The sequence below is a fragment of the Limulus polyphemus genome, unplaced genomic scaffold, assembly GCF_000517525.1.
Source record: "Limulus polyphemus unplaced genomic scaffold, Limulus_polyphemus-2.1.2 Scaffold3346, whole genome shotgun sequence".
Taxonomy (NCBI): domain Eukaryota; kingdom Metazoa; phylum Arthropoda; class Merostomata; order Xiphosura; family Limulidae; genus Limulus; species Limulus polyphemus.
The window spans coordinates 36,723-52,774 of NW_013668956.1; the positions used below are offsets into that span (position 1 = coordinate 36,723).

The 16,052-nt window shown below is 34.4% G+C and overlaps 1 protein-coding gene across 1 annotated transcript in view; it reads left to right on the plus strand.

Annotated features, from left to right (window-relative positions):
* Positions 1-6,166, plus strand: part of LOC111088216 (putative leucine-rich repeat-containing protein DDB_G0290503) — a gene marked incomplete at its 5' end in the record, with an annotated part of 40,639 nt that extends 34,473 nt beyond the window's left edge. Inside the window, one exon of the mRNA XM_022397625.1 lies at positions 6,074-6,166. Within this exon, the coding sequence (XP_022253333.1) occupies positions 6,074-6,078 (5 nt within the window). The remainder of the gene's footprint in view (positions 1-6,073) is intronic.
* Between the last annotated feature and the right edge of the window lie 9,886 nt (positions 6,167-16,052).

Sequence of the window (16,052 nt, forward strand, 5' to 3'; positions counted from 1 at the left end):
TTGGGCTACTCTTTTACCAACGAATAGTGGGATTGACCATCACATTATAACACCCCCATGGCTGAAAGGGTGAGCATGTTTAGTGGGGTGGGGATTCGAACCCGCGACCCTCAGATTGCGAGTCGAGCGCTCTAACCACCTGGCCCTGCCGGACCATCATTAGTAACAGAATGCCTTGAAGTATGAACTAATGGGTAAACTTCAGCTCACTTGATAATGCAATCAGTAAAAGGCACCACTTATCAAGTACCACGTTCAGTCCGTGAGAGAAGAGCAGGCTAACATATGAGAATGCTCTGAATAACTTATGTTTTTTAACATGTGTTATACTATATAATTTGGTATATAATACATGGCATTGTCAAAGCCATCTGACAGTGTTTGAGAATCTATTATATGCGGGCATATCTTAGGCTTTTGCCTTTTAGAGTAACATATTTTTTCCTCAAATTATTGATTATTTAGCTTTCACACTGTCAAGGCGACAACACGTGGTCCATGATTGCTAACAATATCTTGTTCTAATTGCTTCCCCGTTGTTCCTTTGGTAAGTGACCCCTTCTGCCCACAATAATATTTCAGTACTGTATATTGAGTCTGGGTTAAACAAGTTGAAACTGGAGTATCCTTGGCTGGCCGATTATAACGTCAAATGAAACTGGTGGTTGATCGATGCTGTCAATGACCAGAGGTCACGAGGTAATACTGTCCACTGGACAAAGAAAGCAAGTTAACATTCTGTATCCAGGCAAACTTTCTTTATCCAGTTCGCCTATAGCATAGCTACAGAGAAGACATTTTCCACTAAAACATACTTGTGTTTAGTGTTGTGCTGTTCTATCTTGCATCATTTAAAGCTACGAGACTAAAAACTCACTAGGAAGGAGAGGAAGGACTGTTGATTCATTCATTATGAGTACATGCACTGCATTTTTCTGTTTTAGTTAAAATAAAGATTTTGGTTTACTTTTTCAAAAGTGTTCACACTCGTTATTTTTCCCTCAAAAGAGAGAAACTTAGTCAAACTATCTCGATCACAAAAATATTCATAAATTTCCTGGATTACATCTGCTGTTGTTGTGGAATAATCGATCTCATACTTATGGAGACACTTATTTTAACTAAAAATACCATAAATATATCAATGTAATTATCTCTGTATGTTAATAATTCTTTGAAAAACCTAAATTAAAAATAGAGCACAATGATTTTACATTCACACAGTTGTTATAAAGACTGGGAGTGGCACTATCGTTGAATATTGATTTCCTTAAAGCCAAAAAGTCAACATTGGGATTATTTTCCCACTTACCTCTTTTTCGAATGCAAGAAAACAAAACTAAAATATTTTGTGAGAACATATGTCAAGATGTATTTAGGATGAGTTTCCGTGTGAATCTATCTATTTGAACAGATGATAACTTCCAATGCTTTTGCTTTTCAAGTTTAACTGGCCGTTCATTACCTTGACCAAACACGTTTCTACTATCTAGTAAAACAAAGAGCCAACCTGTTACACAAACAAATTCTGTTTTTGCCTCACTATCATGGAAATTTGAATGTTCTGGTTTTTCTCAAACAATCAGTGGCATCTACTACACTTGAATTTGGTGTATAGTCATAGGCAGCTAATCTCACATCCATTTTCTTATTATAAAATTTTATGTGTCTTCCATATGTTTTTCTTTGAGGATGTGGAGTTTACTTATAAAATTCATTTTTATTCCATACGTTGGGGAATATCTTTTTTAAAATGTTAGCAAACGTATTTCTATCCAGTTTCAACATATGACATGTGTCAAAATTGCACTGATGGGTGTTTGGTTGTTGGATGCCAGAAACTCATACAAAAATGACCAGCCTCCGTATTGCATTCCAGCTGCTTGAAAGTTTGCAAATCAGTACTTGTCCCATTACATATTATAAAATACACCCTCACTCGTACAATTTCTTGTTTTGGATAAACACATTAATCAATTGTGTTTATAGATCAACAGATATTTCACAAACAAAAGAATACTTTACAGGACATTTAAAATTATTTGTGTATGATATGACTTCAAAGATTCATGCCTATGTGGCCAACCCATCAGGTTCAACATCCATTATGCCACTATATTCTACATAGCCAGAATATTTACCCAAAAATATGTTTTCGAACTGACATTGAATCAAAGATCAAAGCACAGTCTTGTGAGTGATGTTGTTCAGGACTTCATATATCAATGCTTGTTTCTTAAATGCAGAACTACACAATGGACTATCTGTGCTCTCTCTATTTTGAGGAATTTAAGCCAGGATTTCAGGGTTGTAAGTCCGTAAAATTACTGTTGACTGATCAAGGTACATAGCGAATCGTATAGTAGATTAGTTCTCTACGTTATTCATTATTTCCTTCTCTTCTTCACTGAAATTATAATATAATTGTAATCATTCTTCGCCGGAATGTAAAAGGTGTACACATCATAACAACATTTTTGTATCGAATGACTTATATAAACAGTGTTCCGGCGACTGCTACATTTGTTTTAACCAAGCAGGTTTGAAGAGCTCTGAATTGAGCTAAACATGGGCAATATAGTGCGGTTGGAATACATTTATTATACAAGCATTCAAGCATAGGAAGAGTCATTTAATCTCAAGATACCACTTGAGCCTTTTTGTACAAGGTTCAGCATTACCGACATAATTCCCTACTCATAGGCAGAACAAGTATCACCTCAGTAGAAGGACAAAAAACAAAGGCAACAATAATATAGAAATGCATGATCTATTTATTTATAATATGTGTATGTATTTATACATCTCATAAGTTGGGAATAATGAATTTACTATATAACGAACGCATAAATTATCCTATTACCGATTCGACTGTGATGTGATGACACCATGTTTTGGCAATTAGAGAATTTACTCTTTTGATCATCGCAAGCCATTTTTGGTGAAAATCTAAATATGTTTATGCTTTTAATGTATGAGAAAAATGTACATGTATTTCTATGTTACTGTTCAAACTAACTGAGCATCTCTAAGCAGACGAACATGATGCCATCTTGCAGGGTAAACATTACATTTGTTTTCACTATTCCTAACCAAATACATGTTTACTACGAATGGATTTAACAAGCTAACCATGAAAAAACGTTAGATACTCTAGCGCTAATTAGAGATTAATCTGAAATGAAAATAGCAATTGTGCATTGGAAGGATTTTTTTTTTTCTCAGCTAGAGAGAATGAGATGAAAAAGGAATATGAAAAGATTGGGCAAATTAGGTAGTTGAAAATTGTAAATTGTGCATTTTTCTAGATGTGATAGATTTGTTACTTCACGAAAAATACTGATGATTAAGAAAGTTAAATAAAAGTTTCAGGAACCAAATCAAACTTAATGTTGGTTTATTGAAACTGAATAGCAAGAAGACAGAGCAAGCTGGTTTGGGACAATCAGCCTTATATGTGAATGACTGTTCCGATGTAAAAAAAAAATCAAAAAAAATCCACTATTTCTTTGTTCATTTTTCACATTCAATAGTCCTAATACACAAAAAAGTAGGTATTTTGTCCAAAGTTGGATCAACGGGATGCTTTTATTTTTTAATTTTACTTATTACTTAGCATAATATTGAGCTTAAAAGTACTGGAAATGGAGTTTGTTTTTTCAGTGGGCCAATATTTTTATTTTAGAAAATGAATTACATGGCAGAAATGAATACCAAACAATAAACTATTGTCACTGGTTATAAAATATGAAAAAAACAAAAAACAAATTAGACACGGACGCCACACAAAAGGCAAGCGGGCGAAGATGAAAACCAGCCATATTTTTCAAGTTGCCACCCGTTGAAAGACTCGCGTAAAAATTATATTGGAAAGATTATAGCTTTTTTTCTAACTCCATTGTTATCGGAAGTAATAAGGTAATAAAAGAAACAACGTAATTATTTTAAAACATTAAGAAATAACTAGTTCAATACTACTATTAGTATTACGTGTTAATTTATTAAACATTTATGATTAAACTTTTAAGTTTAACATCAGACGTTCGCTGTTCATGCTGAGTGAAACTGAAAGACTGAACACTTAAGTTTAAATTTACTTCAACTTTAAGTCAGGCTTAACTTATGATTACTTCTTTTGACTTGTACTATTATAGTTGTAACCAGCAATACATATAAGTATAAATTCATCCAAAAATTCTATCATTAATATTACTATTCGATTTCTTACTAAAAACAGAGCAGAGCGTCTAAGGCTGGAGACAGTGGAGTGACTATCACCTACTTACTATGCTAAGATCTTCAGTCATGCTGTTACTATTACATAAACATTAGCATTACATTTAAAGAGGAGGGTTATGTTGGCCCATCTCCTGTTGGTCTAGGCATCCACTAAGCTTAACTTTTAAATTAAAACACTCAAAGCCAGCACTTGTCATTCAAATATATATCAATCATTTTTTTTATTATTATTAAATTGACTACATATCCCATATCTGAAGACAACTCATTCCAAAGACCAGCCATCTTGTTAGAGAAATCAAGCTCTTGTTTTAAACTTTCAAGAGAAAATTTCAGAGATTTCAACCTGTCCTCATATGACAACTTTCCATCTGTCATCCTAGTACTAGTAGTAGCCCTTCTCTGAACCATTTCCCTAATAATTCAATGTTTTTTCCTTTTTGCTTTAAATATGGGAGAACCAGTAATCTAAATAGTGACATTATAACCTCTTTAAACTTGTATTCATTATTTCTTTATATACAATCTAAAATTCTATTTGCTTTGCCACTAGCAACAGCACACAGTTTAGATGGCTTAGAAAACTAATAAACTGGAACACCAAGATCCTTTCCTTTCATAAAATTGGTAAGATTATTCCATCAAAATTATACTTGTGATACATTATGATAACCCACATACATTGCTTTCCAGCTATTATAATTAAAAGCCATCAGCCATTTTTTCACATTTCACCAAATAATCCAAATCCTATTGTAAGGCAGCACCATCTTTCTTACAGTTAGCAATACCCAAAACCTTAATTTCATCAACAAATTTATTATTTCTTCATCTAATGCTTTTCCAACCTGGAAAAATGAAGATCAAGCAAGCATTTGCCAATTTATTTCTATGTGAGTTTAGAAATAAGTCATCGGTAGCATAAATCTAATCTGTGTCACAATGGTCTAATTTCAGGTCATGTTCCTGTTAAGTTAGTTCCCATCTATTCTAGACACTTGACCCAAATTATGATAAACCAAATGCATTATTTTATGCCTACTGTGATTGAATGTAGTAGCTCAAAATCCTCACTACAGCTAGAAATACCCAGGAGTTTAATATCATTGGCAAACTTTACAAATTTTCTAATTTATTTTGTAATCAGATCCATAGCTTTCCTATAATTCTCTAAGTCTTTTGTGCTGTTTGTCAGTTTAAACCTCTTATGGCATTTACCATTGATTTTCTTTTTTATGTCTTCAGTAAGCAAGTGATTCCCCTTTTTGAACCTCAACTGCATTTTAATGGACACAGAAAATTAATTCTAATGCTGCAGAAACTGCCAAAGTTTGTGTTATAATTTCGTGGTCATAACCTTTTGTTTGCTAATATGTTTTTTCAATCTTTGATGAACCTTGCTTTGAACCATATACTAGACTGCTACTGACTTGTGGCTTACATGTGTTAATTGGAAAAATGACCAACCCTAAAAATTTTTGGTAACATCTATGAATAATGATATGATGTATGATCTTTTTTTCTTTATTTTAAGAACTTTGGAAATAGACCTTTAGAGAAATAAAAATGTACTTCCCAATCATCACTTATGTTTAAGGTGCATAAACATACAGTGGAATGATTACATCCTTTGTTAATGACTACACATTTGTTCAAAGTAAGGTTTAACATTTCAAAACATGAAACAGTTTCAGTTTAAATATATCAGAATGATAAAACTTGCATATTGTCATGATACTGATAGATGCTATGGAAAAAGTAACTTGAGGTTTTTCTATGAAGACTTGGTGGTAATAATATTTTAGTAAGATAAAAGTTTTAACTTGTTTGGTAGGTTAAGCTATCTGCAGCTTCAGATGAGCAAGTACATTTCATGAAGGATGACATGCTGATGTAATCATGGAGGTGTTGAAAACAAATACTGAATCTTTTCCTGATGAGCAAAGTGGTTTGTTGTTAGAAAATGGAGAAGAAACTGAACAAACACCACTTTGTTGTAAGTTTATTTACACTTTTTTTTTTTGCTAGGAAATTTTTTGGTTTTTAATATTGTGGTTTATGTTGCCTTTTTAGTGTTAACAATTATATCAAATTTTTCACTTTTGATCAAATTTTTTAAAATTTCATACAGAATTAAGCCATTTGCTCACCTATGTCATAGCTTTTTTAACAGTAATATGAAGATGTATGTTCTTGCTTGATGTTTAACTAAATGTGCATGATGTTGGTCCATTGGACTGACCCCTTATTGGAGAAGTAATTTAAATATAATTCAAAACTTATAAAGTGTATCTTTAAAAAATGTGTCAGGATTTTAGTAAAAAGTACAAGTTTGTTGTACAGAAAAAAATCAGATGTGTTAATGAAATTTTTATACTGAAGATATGTCTGTGAAATGACAGTCAGCCTGACTATAAACTCTGACAAGCCAGAGTGCAAAGTAATGTTCAGATAAGAATAAAAATACTTTTGTTCATCATACAGATTACAAATTAGACTTGCATAACTTCTGCAACCTCTTAAATGCATATCTAAAGTTTTTATCAGTGTTCCTGTATGTTGTATCTGGTATTTTCTCTAACCTGACACAAACTGTTGTAAAATCAACAATATAGGGTAACATGAAAAGTTGGTAACATTCATAACACCATGGATGGGGTCGGGGCATGCATACTTAGACTCCCACTTCAGTAAGCATGTGGCTTCCTATTTGTACCTCATTTGCATTTTGATGGGCACAGAAAATTCAATTTAATGCTGCAAAACTCCGAAATGCTTACATTATAAAAATCATATTTGTAAACTCTTTCTCATTCATAATGTTTCTTCAGTCTGTGATGAACCTTGCAATGAAGCAAGTACTAGACTACTGTTGACTTGTGGCTTACTTTGGCCTATATGTGTTAAAGACTTGAAAAACAACCCATTGGTTAACCAGAACACTAAGATCCTTTTCTTTTGCAGCATTGTTTAGGTTACCCCATCAAAATTACATTTGTAATAAATTATAACTCGTACATTACCTTGCAGTTATTATAATTAAAAGCCATCTACTGTTTTTTTTGTTTTTTTTTTGCATGGCTCACCAAATAATCCAAATCCTTTTGTAAAACAGCAGCATCCTACTCGCAACCAGCAACACCCAAAACCTTAATATCATCAGTAAATTTATTATTCCTTCATCTGATGCTGCTCCAGAAGTAATGTTGAATATAATTGTGATCTTATGAATTGTATCTTAACAAATTTTTGCAAGCTTTTAGTAAATGATACAAGTCTGTATGCAAAAAATCAAATGTATTAATAAAGTTTTTGTACTAAAGATGTGTTTGTGAAATGACAAAGTTTGTAATTTAAGACTCGAAATATCCAACACTTGCTGTTTGTGTATTCATATATATATATATGTTTATTGGAAGAGTACACTGTGAAACAAGCAGTCACATACCTTTTGGAAACTGTCTGAAAGACTCGTACAAAAAATATTTAATATACAATGTGTTATGTGAAAGAGCAAAGAAACAGTAAAACACAAAAATAGATTTAAATATTAAGAAATAGGAGCATAAATAGTGTTTCTGTACCTACTTTATTATATGGTCATATTAATGCTGTTTATTTATCTTGTATAACAATGTTGCAAAAACAATGCAACTTTATATGCATGTTCATGAATTCTACACAAATAGGCCATAAGCAGAAAATGTTGCATATAAAGGACAGATAAGTGAAACTAGTGTACAAATTATAATGTGAAAATAGTAAAAATGTGTTACACACTGAAGTATAACCCATATGGTGGTGGTGGTGGTGATACAATATGAGACTTAATCTTTGTTTAGAAGTCTTACCTGTGATAGAAAGTTATAACAAAAATGTAACTTAAAGTTAGTAACAGATATGGTGCTCAAGTCTCACTGTTCAACATTTGCAACTGCTATTCATTATCTAAAGCCAAGTATACAAAGCAGGATCATTAACTCAAATGTAAGAGAAATATTAAACTAGGACTAGAAAGTAGTGAGGGCCAGAATAGTGAAGAAAAAATAAGATGTAGAGAAAAGTATTGTGTAGGAACAAAGTATGTAGGTAGTTTTAATGATAGGCTCAACTTTTATTATTGTAATGCTTGAAATATAAGAAAAAAAAATGGATCAGAACAAAAGGTTTTGAATGGGAATAACTCAAACCTGGTTAAATATAGACAATTTGGATGACAAGAATTTTTTGAGATACAGGGTTATAGGTTGTTTAATAGGGATAAAGTACTAAAAAGAGGGGAGGAGTAGCTTTATATGTAAAATGTGAGTTACAGCCTTTTCAAGTTGAGGATATCAAAGTTAATGGCAGTGAGGTTGATTTTATTTGGGTTTCTGTTAGTGATTATAAGGGGAAACGTTTTTAGTTAGAATTTGTCAGAGACTACCAGGTGAAATTAATTAGAAATTAAAGTGAAATAAAGAATTCAGCTGTTGATGAGATTGTAATTATTGGAGATTTTAATTTCAGGCATATAGATTGGGAAAGATAGAGAGTCAATTCATGAGGGAAACAGGTTTTTAGAAACTTTTCAGGGTAGCTATCTTCACCAATTGGTCAGTGAATCTACTAGGAAAAATGCTGTTTTAGATTTATTGTTAACTTGGCCTTCTTGTCACATTGTTTATAAGAGTCAATATTAGTTCAGCATTGTATGAACATGTGATTTTTTTTTTTTTTGCTATTGTTACCTAGAAACAAGTGGAGTTTAGCTGTTCCATTTTGCAAGAGCAAAAGTTTTTTTTTATTAATGTTGTAGTTGACTATATTAATGGTAACTTCCAATACATATTGTTAGGTGTACTTTATGTAAATAAGACCAACCACAAATGTAGAAGGAAAACCATTGTTCATTTGGAAATAAAAGTGTGAGAAGGTAACCAGTGTGAACAACTTTTATTCAGTCAATCTGTAATATTTGTTTGAAGTACTTTTATGGGTATAAAATAAAATAGAAGTGACAACTGTAATAGTTTCACCCTGAGACATCAAGAAAACAGGTAAGTCATAAATTAGGTTAAATATATTCTTTCTTCAACAAATACCATCTACTAAATTTTTTTGTAAATATATACGTACTTAATTTTACAATATAACGACTTGCATTTTTGTAATTAATTATATTGTATATTTCTTGCAATTAATTTCGTTTTTGAGGACCCATGGGTCCAGGGTTTGCCCAACCTTCTCCCACTATTCCTAGACTTCTTCCTCAAACTGCCGAACTCGTTCTGGATGACATCTATTTTGACGATATTCCTCCACCTCATTCTTTATTGGCCTTCCCATGGCCTCTACTGCATAGTCTGCTAGGCCTACCTCAGCCCCTTTTATACATGTTTCACAGTTGTTGTTTTTTATTCTTTTTTTCCCCTCCTTTTATCACACTATGGTGGGCCTTTTCTTCAGGACTGAGGATGCCATAGTCGACGTTTTGTATTCTTATTCCCATTTTTTATTCCTCATGGCACTGTCTTAAGTTTGTTCACCATGGGTTTGGGTACTAGTTTCGGGTATTGCCCTTCAAGCTTGTTTCAAATCTGTATGTCTTTGACTCCAGTTCCTCACCCACCTACCTTGGCTGTCGATGTGTTCAGACAGGATTGGGACCTGTTTATACCTTTCTTTTCTTATCCCATTCGTCATCTTTACCGGGTGATTTTGTTCATCCTTTCCACTTTGTGTCAGGTCTTTCTGATTGCACCTTCCTGGTCAACACAGATCTGGTTTTTCTCAGCTGCTTCATCTTTATCTGTTCTTTTTGTTCTGGATTGATTTTTCCTACCCTTGTGTGACAAGTACTCGCTATTCATTTCCTTCCATCTCCCTTCTTTAATGCTAGTTGTATCTGGTTGGTCTTATAGGTCCCATGCCTGCTCTAGGTTGCTTCATTGCCTTCAAGGCTTCTTTCTGTTGATTCCTTTTCCTGCTGTTTGATTCCTTAGCATCACTGCTCTGCTTATGACTTTTTCCCATACCCTTTGGATTTGGCTTTTGATTCAATTGGCCTTTTCTTCCTTGTCTCCTTTTTCCCCGTAATCAATTCCTGGTGTCTTCACTCTGATTAGGCACCTTCCGTCTTATCTCATCTCACCCTTGTTATACGTTGGAGGTCCTTCTTCCATCGAGCACTGGGACTACACATCATACATTTATCTCTCATTATCTGCTTTGGGTAGCTGTTTCTTTCTAATTTCCATGGGCACTAAACGTGCACTGTTGAGATGGGATGTTCCACAAGATCATTCATAGGTTTTTCCTTGCAATATATTTGCTTCATTAATATGCCAATTATGGACTGTACTCATCCATAAACTTCACAGGTAAAGCAGAAGGAGATAGCTGCTCATCCCTGCCATGTCTTCGATTAAATAAATCAGTATGGTCTCTTTTCAAAATAAGGGTTTCGTTGTCACCTGTTGCACTGTCTGTGGTGTTGACATTCCTCTGGACTCTCCCCACTTTTTCATCCAGTGGAATATGGGAGTTATTTCACTTTCCAGTTCTCAGCCACTGAGGTGGTGGAACATGGAGGCATCCTCCTGGATGTGATAATGATATACGATACAAATAATGATAAAACCATTCAGTTGAGAGTAGAGCGGTGGTCTTCTGCTGATGTAGATGACAAGATGTCCTCCAATCTGATGCTCCATTTCTGCACTGGTTTATCTGAGGAGATGTTGTAGCTTTGGAGTGAGCAATCAAAAGTGCAGTTCACCCATCGATTGGGATCCCTCATTCTACCCCCACATGGATGTCAGTTCCTAGTGGCTGAGTTTTGGATTCAGAGCTGAACCAATCAGCATTAGTCCTCACACATGTATTATAGGTTTCTCCGTTTCCTCATTCAGTTATATTCTTGTTCCTTCTACCTGTGTTGTGGGTCACAGTGGTGGAATTAATATGTTTCTTCCTCTTACGCTATCTCTCAATGATTTTCTCATACCGAGAATGTTATTGTGCTAGGGGTGGTTCCCGTTGGATTGGTTTTGAGTGAGATAGTTGACATTACAGAGACATCTTTACTATATTGATCATCCAGATATTGGGTTCCTGGATCAGTCAAACAATTTATCACATTTCTATCATGTGTCATGTTCACAGATTGGGGACATGAGATTCCCTCTGGTCTGCTGCACTTGAGGTGAAGACGGTATGATCCTCTTTCCTACCCCCACATGGATGTTGGTTCCCAATGGTTGGATTTTGGGTTGTAGTTGGCTTATCAATGGTATGATCCTCATCATACCCCCGCATGGATGTCAGTTCATGGAGGCTGGGTTTTAGATGCAGTTGATTTGCCATGTACAGTCTGTCATGCCCTAGCCACTCTACACCTAGAGGCACATCCTTTTACTCTCACCCACATTGATGTATTTTATGGGATTGAGATTACAATATCGTGTGGTTTGGATCTCTCTCCAGCTGTTGTTTTCTCCCTTTTGGATGTGCTCTTTCCAATTTCTGTCCACACTGGGCAAAGAATATACCTGGTACAGAAGTGGTGTGTTCTCCCACATATGATCCTCTAATATGAGGATCTACTCTTTTAGGGTGTTCTTCAGATGCTTTTGAAGGATGCTTCTTTCTTTCCCTTGCACTGGTCCCTCTAGCTATTTTTGTGAGTGGAGGTAATGTACCATATCTGAAGTTATAATATTCCTATACTGAAAATGTATTTCTGATAGATACTTATGTCCGCTGACACTTCCCACCCTTCCTCCCCACTGAAAACTGGTGCTTCCATTTTCAACCAGAACTCTTAAGTGATAGTTAGGTAGAATTGAATAGAGGGAATCACATGCATCAGGAGGGTGTGTCACACTCCTATTGGTGGAGGGTTGTCGCATGATGATTTGCATGTGAGACAGTTGAACCACATTGATCTTGGGTTACATAGGAGCTCAAGGCTTGTGGCATGCAAAAAAAAATTGCATATAAAAGGCAACACTGAACAAGAATAGCTATTTATCTAAGTGGAAGTAAGTACCTATTGGAAATAAATTTTCAGTATAGAAAACTTATAACTTTAAGTCCTAATAGGAGAAACACCAGACAAGTGGGTAGCACAACAACCTTCCTAACAAGGAAATCGAGAATTGAATACTTGCTCTTGCTTTCATATACAGTCAGTTTTAGCCTGAAATGTAGTGTAGCATTCCTCTGGGCTCCCTGGCTTGCTTTCACCTTACACTTCTAGTGGAATACGGAGTCCTTGCCACCTACCAGTTCCTAGCTGTTTGGATGGTGGACCATGGAGGCTTCCTTCTGAGTGTGACCAATTCCACTGAGTGGAGAATAGGATGGTGGCATTTTGTTGGAGTAGATGGTGTGAACTGCAGAATGGATAAAAAATTCCCAAAATCACCTGGTTTGCACTGGAGATGATCCACCAAATACAGTTCATAGCCAACCACCCTGGCTTTTCCCCCATCCTACTCTGGTGTTGGTTTGGTGCCTGAGGTTTAACCACCACATTTGCTTTCCCCGTTGCCCAGGTGTTGGGTTCCTGTTTGGCCTGGTGTTGGATGTATATTGGGTTAGCACACATGGGAACTACCTTGGATGGCAGAACAGAACTTCCTAATCCCTTCTGCTTGCAGATATGGAGGTGAAGATGGTTGGGATCCTTCTTCTACTGTGGAATGGATGATAGATACCTGATGGTGCCTGGTTTTGGACTGAAGTTGATGCACCTTAGTCACACTATACCGTAAAGTACGTCCGTTTTCCATGATGTATTTCTGGACCTTCTTCTTTCTGCCCAACTTGTTGACACATTTCTTCACTACAGGTGAAGAGTATACCTACAGGCGTGTCCTTATACTTTCATGGTATAAGGTGTTATGCTCCATGGGTTCTCTTTGGGCACTTTCCAAAGGAGGTTCATCTAGTAACTTTTGCACCAGTCTTTCCACCACTTCAATGTGGGATTCTAAGTATTATGTGAGAGAAGGTTAGCTGTATCAGAAGTTAACATTTTCCAACACTGAAAATGTATTTCCAGTAGATACTTACTTCCATTCACACTTCCCACCTGTCCTACCCAATTCTGGTGCATCTTTTCTTGCCTAACCTTAAAGTGATGATTGTATGCGTCAGTATAGAGGGAGTCAGCTGTGCTGGGAGGGTGTGTCACACTCCTGTTGGTGGAGGGTTGTTGCATGCTCATCTGAATATTAACAGTGCAGCAATACCATACAGAAACGTGAATTTAGGTGGGAGCCTCAAGGCTAGTGACGAGCAAAAAATTTTGCATATAGAGAGCAACACAAATTAAGGAGACATTATATGTGAGAGGAGGTATCTTTCAGAAATACATTTTCATTGTTAGAAAATGTTAACATTTGTACATTTATATTCCATTTTCTGTGTTATATAAATACTTAAGTGACACTTTTCTGTGACATTTCAGTTAACCTGAATACCACAAATGTGGGAAATGGCTCTTGTATAAATTATTGCAATTGTTGCTAAATAGTAAAATCATGTAACACCTTCTACAATTGATTGAATATTTTAGATGTGCAGAAGATGTTTAAGCAAGTGGACTAAAAACACTACATAAAAACTATGCATATTTGTGCCTGTTATGCCTGTAGTTCATTCATTCATGTGTATTTTGTGCTGTAAGTACAACTAGTGCACTTCTAAATTATAATATTATATGATTGAATTTATCAAAATTCACAGGTGTGGATTATGCTGAATAATTACATTCACTGTTCTTGTGAAAGTTTTATTACGTTATAACAATTTCAGTGGTTGAGATCATTTGGATTATTTAATAAAAATTAATGCAAAGTTCAGTGTAATAAATGGGAACAAGAACATTTTATTTATTTTGTCACAAGTTTTACAAGTTCACCATACTAACTTTCACTGAGCAATAGGCCTAATTTTCTGAATAATGCTAAATATATCTTTGCTGATTATTTTGTAATCTCTTTTTCTTCTTGAAAACATAAATTCCATACTTGCAACACTGAATTCACTATCTGAGCAGCTTATTCTAACGATTCAATAAACAGTGATAATCATTATCTATTCTAGACAAATCATGTTTATATGCTCATAAACTATTTGAAAACTTTCAATAAAGCTCTAATCATTAAGTCATGTACTAACCATATGGTGATAAAAAAAACTGGTATAAAACAATACAAACATATAAATTGAATAACACAGCCTACCAACAGTGATAATGTGGGTTTTACACTTTGATGTTATGATCACTTCATGACTATAAAATGTTGTGGTTTTTAGATATCTCTCCCTTTTTCTTGATTTTTTTGGCATATTAAAGCTGTTTTTTAGGCACACAGTAAACATTTTCTGTATAACTTGTTCAACCTTTCTGTTGCATGAATAAAATCACCATTGGAATTGACAAAAAATTAAGTATTGCAGGAAAACAATTAAAACATGGACCAAATACATAACTAAAAAAATATTTAAGTATTCTGTATTTAACTTGTAACTTTTTGCTAGCTTGTATAGTGATTTTATTCATGCAACAGATAGGTTGAACAACATATGTTGTTAAACATTAAGACTTTCTCTGTAATTATTAGTGTACATCTGTGTCATTAAGTATGTTTGAGGATGATAATTAAGAATATGAAATTCATTTAAAAGTACCTAAGAAATGCTCTTTATTTTGCTTGGAGAATAATACCAGTAAATGACATTATTTTTTATTATAGATACCCTAGAAATTTATTCTAAAACTCCTGGGATTGTTGCCATTTAATTGTCAGTTTTTACCTTAATCCTTTGTTGGAATCAAGGCTTGAATTTTATACTCTTATACTAGCGATTTGCGAGTGTATTTTCCATAATATAAGTCAGAATTTTTGTTACTCACAAGTGCATATTTGCATGTGACACAAAAATGAATTAAAATACAAAACTGCATAGTAAAATTACTGAACCATTTCAAGTCACTAAATCCTGATTTCTATTTGAGTAGGATCATTTTGTCCCTTTATCATGCAAATTTTCCATATGAATCTTGTTTGATTATGATAGTGATATACATTTGTAAATTCTTACATTCATTGGAGTACTTCTCGGATCATTTTGTTGCTGCTTGCATAGTATGTGTACTATGTCATTAGAAAACATGTATCCATTGGAGCACTTGTACCAAAGCAAGTTTGTGTTTGTCTGAATTAGTGCAATGGTGAGCAGAAGGATTAAAAAATTTATTAAACTGCCAATTTTAGGAGTAAAGTGGATGATGAGCAGGAGTCATCCAGTAACAGTAAAAAAAAAACAAAATTTGTCTCTCGCACCATCTGTTAAAACTGTTAACAAATGGATAGAAAAACTGAGTCATTGTAAATATTTTACAATTATGTAGCAATCATTTATATATTCCTTTTGTGAATTCTGAACACTTTAATCTTAATGCTTTTGGTTTATTCTGTCACAATTAATGTTATTTGGAATCACACTGTCAGATTTCTGTTACTTAAGAGTTCATGAAAACACTAAATATATATATACGATTTTCATTTTCTCAATTGACCTGACTAGCATAAAATACCTGCTTTTCACTGCAGGTTATAAAGGCCTCCCTCGTGAATCATAGAAGTCTTAATTTATCAATTATGCACCTTCCTTATCCCCAGTTATATCTTTAGCTACCCCATGAGGATCTTTATCCAAAAAATTCCCATTATCCCCAGTTACATCTATAGCTACCCCATGGGAGTTCTTTACACACACACACACACACACACACACACACACACACACACACACAA